Below are 6,548 nucleotides of genomic sequence, written 5' to 3'. Positions count from 1 at the left end.
GTATGCTGTGAAATACAAGTGGACTACTGTAATATGAAGCATTGTAGGAAGTATACAGTATACTGCTTATATACAGTAACTGTGTACATTGGTGGATATACCTGTTCTCTCTTCGAAACGTTTGAACTATTGAGGACACGGTTGATCTCCCAATATTCGGCTGCACCCTTCGACCCTCCTCAGCCATTGTAAGGCCATGATTGACAACATGGTCTACAATAGTGGCCCTTATGTCATCAGATATGCGCCTATGTCCTCTTTCTGCCTCTTCCTCTGTTTTGCCTTCCACCACACATCCTTCTTCCTCCTCCTCCTCCTCCTCCTCCTCCCCTTGGCTGTTGACCCTGTTCGTTTCCTGGTCCGTCCATTATTGGAACATTGCAACTCTGTGTTGTGGTCTGTCTATATATGTTTGCCAATTGATTCTTCATGAGATGCACCTTTGAGCAATTTAGACATCTGGTTGATTGTTGGTTGAACTAACACTTTACATTCCTTCATGAGTGAGGGTCAATTTCACCTGCACCATTCATCAATTCACGTTTTTGTACAAAAGGTCTAATAGAAATGTGTAAAACTATGCTTGACAGTTTATGACAAATAGTTCAACAATTTTGCATGTAATGGCTTTATGCAAGGAACTAATGCCTAGATGTTTTGAGGGGTAAGACTATTCAACAGAGAACCATCTACTATATTTTGATCAACATGACATGAGCAATTGAAAATGTGGAAAAAAGCTGACACTTGTACATTATCAATTGCAATATGTACAAAAGCAATTGCTGAAATTTGTTCAAAGGAATAAGAAATTGCTTTAATGATGTGCACAAGTGACTAGATGATTTGGAATTTGTACAAGTAGTATCAAGAATGGCACTTTTGATCTACGAAACGCACCAAAGCGACTGAGAAAAACTGTAATACACCAGACAGACACACACAAACACACACACACACACACACACACATACACTAACCCTATGTAACAATCTCTCCTCTCTCCAGCCGGTGGGTAGCTCCATGCCCAGGGGTTGTGTGGCGGCGTCGGTACCCGAGAACCTCAGCCTGTTCCTGGACTCAGCACCCAGACAGGAGGGCTCTAGGAAAAAGATGTCCAAGGATTCCATCCTCTCCCTCTATGCAACCGCACCCACATCACACCAGAACCTGGCTGCACGGGGTAAGAGGTCACTGTATAGTTGTTTATGTGTTGATAATCTTTGATGTCCTTTGATGATTTTCTACAAAGTATCTGTTTTTTTATCAACAATTATAAACTGGGTGCTTCGGCTGACAGCCGTGGTATATCAGACGGTATACCACGTGTACGACAAAAACTTATTTTTTTTACTACTCTAATTACGTTGGTAACCAGTTTATAATAGCAATAAGGCACCTCGGGGGGTTTGTGGTGTATGGCCAATAGGGCTGTATCCAGGCACTCAGCGTTGCGTCGTGGTTAAGCACAGCCCTTAGCCGTGGTATATTGGCCATATACCGCACCCCCTCGTGCCTTATTTCTTAATTAGAGCATCTCTGGACCTTTTTATCAACACCTATTATATCTGCTGAACCTAGGTTCTATCATTCTGAATGATTGGCTTAACTGTGTTTCTTGTCTGTATATGTTTGTACCTCCAGCTGTCCTGTTCTTGAGTAAAAAAGTGGTCACTACTGTCCTTTCCTAACTGCCCTTTCCTAACTGCCCTTTCCTTACTGCCCTTTCCTTACTGTCCTTTCCTAACTGTCCTTTCCTTACTGTCCTTTCCTTACTGTCCTTTCCTAACTGTCCTTTCCTATCTGTCCTTTCCTAACTGTCCTTTCCTAACTGTCCTTTCCTAACTGTCCTTTCCTATCTGTCCTTTCCTTACTGTCCTTTCCTTACTGTCCTTTCCTAACTGCCCTTTCCTTACTGTCCTTTCCTAACTGTCCTTTCCTAACTGTCCTTTCCTAACTGTCCTTTCCTAACTGTCCTTTCCTATCTGTCCTTTCCTAACTGTCCTTTCCTAACTGTCCTTTCCTAACTGTCCTTTCCTAACTGTCCTTTCCTAACTGTCCTTTCCTAACTGTCCTTTCCTAACTGTCCTTTCCTATCTGTCCTTTCCTATCTGTCCTTTCCTAACTGTCCTTTCCTAACTGTCCTTTCCTAACTGTCCTTTCCTAACTGTCCTTTCCTTACTGTCCTTTCCTAACTGTCCTTTCCTAACTGTCCTTTCCTATCTGTCCTTTCCTAACTGTCCTTTCCTAACTGTCCTTTCCTAACTGTCCTTTCCTTACTGTCCTTTCCTAACTGTCCTTTCCTAACTGTCCTTTCCTTACTGTCCTTTCCTAACTGTCCTTTCCTATCTGTCCTTTCCTAACTGTCCTTTCCTAACTGTCCTTTCCTAACTGTCCTTTCCTAACTGTCCTTTCCTTACTGTCCTTTCCTAACTGTCCTTTCCTAACTGTCCTTTCCTAACTGTCCTTTCCTAACTGTCCTTTCCTAACTGTCCTTTCCAAACTGTCCTTTCCTATCTGTCCTTTCCTTACTGTCCTTTCCTAACTGTCCTTTTCTTACTGTCCTTTCCTTACTGTCCTTTCCTAACTGTCCTTTCCTAACTGTCCTTTCCTAACTGTCCTTTCCTAACTGTCCTTTCCTATCTGTCCTTTCCTTACTGTCCTTTCCTAACTGTCCTTTTGAATCAAGTCTAATAATAGTTCACAGAACATGCCCAACTTTTACTCTGAGTGGTTTAACTTTGTATCTCCAGCTGGCCTGTACATGAACCCAGCCCAGCTGGGCTACTACGGGTCGTACCATTCCCTGGCCACGGAGGGGGGAGCGATGGGAGGAGCCATGGTGACATCACACTCCATGATGGCCCTGAGTGGTCAGCAGCAGAACGGCATGATGGGAGGGCAACAGCAAAGCGTTATGGGAGCTCAGCAGAATGGCTTTATGGCTCAACAGGGTGTCATGGGGCAAGCAGTCAACACATCACCGTTCATGGCAGGAGTGCCACACAGCATGATAAATCATCAGCAAAGCATCATGGGAGCTCAGCAGCAAAGCATCATGGGAGCTCAGCAGCAAAGTATCATGGGAGCTCAGCAGCAAAGCATCATGGGAGCTCAGCAGAACGTTATGATGGGAGCTCAGCAGAACGGCATGATGGGAGCTCAGCAGAACGGTATGAAGGGAGCTCAGCAGAACGGTATGAAGGGAGCTCAGCAGCAAAGCATCATGGGAGCTCAGCAGAGTGGTATGATGGGAGCTCAGCAGAACGGCATGATGGGAGCTCAGCAGAACGGTATGATGGGAGCTCAGCAGCAAAGCATAATGGGAGCTCAGCAGAGTGGTATGGTGGGAGCTCAGCAGAGCGGTATGATGGGAGCTCAGCAGAGCGGCATGATGGGAGCTCAGCAGAGCGGCATGATGGGAGCTCAGCAGAGTGGTATGATGGGAGCTCAGCAGAGCGGTATGATGGGAGCTCAGCATAACGGCATGAGGGGAGCTCAGCAGAGCGGCATGATGGGAGCTCAGCAGAACGGCATGATGGGAGCTCAGCAGAACGGTATGATGGGAGCTCAGCAGCAAAGCATAATGGGAGCTCAGCAGAGTGGTATGATGGGAGCTCAGCAGAACGGCATGATGGGAGCTCAGCAGAGAGGCATGATGGGAGCTCAGCAGAACGGCATGATGGGAGCTCAGCAGGTACAGCAGGATCACTGCACCATCACTCAGGTGAGAGACACACACCTGGAATGTGTGTGTGTGTGTGTGTGTTTGTATTACTATACTTGTGAGGACCGTGTGTGAGAGGAAATGACTGTGTTTGACTGTCTTTCTATGAGGCAATATGTGTGTAACTGTATATTTACATAACATTTGACTATAGTATTAAAATCTGTGTTTGTCTGTGTGTTCGCGTGTGTGCATGTGTATGTGCATGTGTGTGTGCATGTGTGTGTGCGCGCACATGCGGTTCCCCCACACCAGATGACCCAGCACATGGCGGGGGTGAACTTCTACGGCACCAAAGGCATGATGGGATACGGCAGTCAGCACATCGGAGGACCAATGACTCAAAGCTCCAACCACATGACGACGTCTCACGTCTGGAAGTGATGTCATCACCTGAAGAGGAAGTTGATGTCACTGAGCACCAGTGGTGCTTGGATGGTTTCGGGGACTTTTCGAATGAACTTTCCATCAGACATTTTAGATAACATGTGATGAGGAAGAGGAGGAGGGGTTTACTTAGGAGCTCTTTCGATGTCTCCTCTCCTCTCCTCTCCTCTCCTCTCCTTATTTCAGAGCCATTTTTGCAGATTTCCATGCTTGCCTTCAGATCATTCTACGACCAATCAAAGGACAGGGCTCAGTGTGTGTGTGTGTGGTTGTGTGTGTGTGTGTGCATGCTTAACTGTTTCTGATGTGTAATAGGTAAACTGTATCAGCCTTGATTCCTGATTAACTCCTCCAACTGAACTATTCCTGAAGAACTCATCCAACTAAACTATTCCTGAACTATTCCTGAAGAACTCATCCAACTAAACTATTCCTGAAGAACTCATCCAACTGAACTATTCCTGAACTATTCCTGAAGAACCCATCCAACTAAACTATTCCTGAAGAACTCATCCAACTGAACTATTCCTGAAGAACTCATCCAACTGAACTATTCCTGAAGAACTCCTCCAACTGAACTATTCCTGAACTATTCCTGAAGAACTCATCCAACTATTCCTGAAGAACTCATCCAACTGAACTATTCCTGAACTATTCCTGAAGAACTCATCCAACTATTCCTGAAGAACTCATCCAACTGAACTATTCCTGAAGAACTCCTCCAACTAAACTATTCCTGGTTTGAAACAGACTTCAGTTAGTTTAGTCTCCACCCTAGTTTGAATAGATCTGGTTTGTATTCCAAATGGCACCATATTCCCTTTATAGGGCACTACTTTAGACCAGGGTCTATAGACCAGGATCTATACTACTTTAGACCAGGGTCTATAGGGTAGTAGTGCACTACTTTAGACCAGGATCTATAGGGTAGTAGTGCACTACTTTAGACCAGGGTCTATAGGGTAGTAGTGCACTACTTTAGACCAGGGTCTATAGGGTAGTAGTGCACTACTTTAGACCAGGGTCTATAGGGTAGTAGTGCACTACTTTAGACCAGGATCTATAGGGTAGTAGTGCACTACTTTAGACCAGGGTCTATAGGGTAATAGTGCACTATATACTAGGTAATGGATTCTCAGTCAATTGTCCTTTAAACAACGACCGGCTAATCAGAAACCAAAGATGACAGGAGAGCTTTATTATGGCTAGTAATGGCCAGGGCAAATGTGTTGGGTATTGTATTGCTATTGAACTGAACGATTAGCATACTAGTGATTTATCCAATATTAGTTACTTTCAAATGTGTAGAGGACATTTAAAGTAGTGCAATAGATACACTACCAGTCAAAAGGTTTACAATACCTACTCATTCAAGGGTTTTTCTTTATTTTTTACTATTTTCTACATTGTAGAATAATCGTGAAGACATCAAAACTATGAAATAACACATATGGAATCATGTAATAACCAAAGAAGGTGTTAAACAAATCATTTGAGATTTTTCAAAGTAGCCACCCTTTGCCTTGATGACAGCTTTGCACACTCTTGGCATTCTCTCAACCAGGAATGCTGGAATGCTTTTCCAACAGTCTTGATCTAGTTCCCACATATGCTGAGAACTTGATGGCTGCTTTTCCTTCACTCTGCGGTCCGACTCATCCCAAATCATCTCAATTGGGTTGAGGTCAGGTGATCGTGAAGGCCAGGTCATCTGATGCAGCACTCCATCACTCTCCTTCTAGGTCAAATAGCCCTTACACAGCCTGGATGTGTGTAATGGCCCAAACCAGATGGGATGGCGTATCACTGCAGAATGCTGGTTAAGCAAAGCCCTCGCACACCATCACACCACCTCCTCCATGCTTCATGGTGGGAACTCCAGATGCGGAGATCATCTGTTAACCACACCGCATTTCACAAAGACACTGCGGTTGGAACCAAAAATCTCCAATTTGGACTCATCAGAATAAAGGAAAAATGTGAACTGGACTAATATCCATTGCTCATGTTTCTTGGCCCAAGCAAGTCTCTTCTTCTTATTGGTGTCCTTTAGTAGTGGTTTCTTTGCAGCAATTCGACCATGAAGGCCTGATTTACACAGTCTCCTCTGAACAGTTGATTTTGAGATGTGTTTGTTACTTGAACTCTGTCAAGAATTTATTTGGGCTGCAATTTCTGAGGCTGGTAACTCTAATGAACGTGTCCTCTGCAGCAGAGGTAACTCTGGGTCTTCATTTCCTGTGGCGGTCCTCATGAGAGTTTCATCATAGCGCTCTACGGTTTTTGCGACTGCACTTGAAGAAACTTTCAAAGTTCTTGACATTTTCCGTATCGAGTGATGTCTTAAAGTAATGATGGACTGTCATTTCTCTTTGCTTATTTTAGCTGTTCTTGCCATAATATGGACTTGGTATTTTACCGAATAGGGCTATCT

General features: G+C 44.4%; 1 protein-coding gene across 1 annotated transcript in view; it reads left to right on the top strand.

Moving 5' to 3' along the window:
- The window catches only part of LOC115184059 (uncharacterized), a 6,831-nt gene extending 1,992 nt beyond the window's left edge, over nucleotides 1-4,839 (top strand). Inside the window, exons 2-4 of the mRNA XM_029745059.1 lie at nucleotides 1,009-1,183; nucleotides 2,754-3,727; nucleotides 3,983-4,839. Coding sequence (XP_029600919.1) covers nucleotides 1,024-1,183; nucleotides 2,754-3,727; nucleotides 3,983-4,111 — 1,263 coding nt within the window. The 5' untranslated portion in view covers nucleotides 1,009-1,023 and the 3' untranslated portion in view covers nucleotides 4,112-4,839. The remainder of the gene's footprint in view (nucleotides 1-1,008; nucleotides 1,184-2,753; nucleotides 3,728-3,982) is intronic.
- Nucleotides 4,840-6,548: the final 1,709 nt, after the last annotated feature.

This window comes from Salmo trutta, unplaced genomic scaffold (genome assembly GCF_901001165.1).
Source record: "Salmo trutta unplaced genomic scaffold, fSalTru1.1, whole genome shotgun sequence".
Lineage (NCBI taxonomy): Eukaryota > Metazoa > Chordata > Actinopteri > Salmoniformes > Salmonidae > Salmo > Salmo trutta.
The sequence above is the reverse complement of the archived record's forward strand: the minus strand, read 5'-3'. Positions and strand labels throughout refer to the sequence as shown.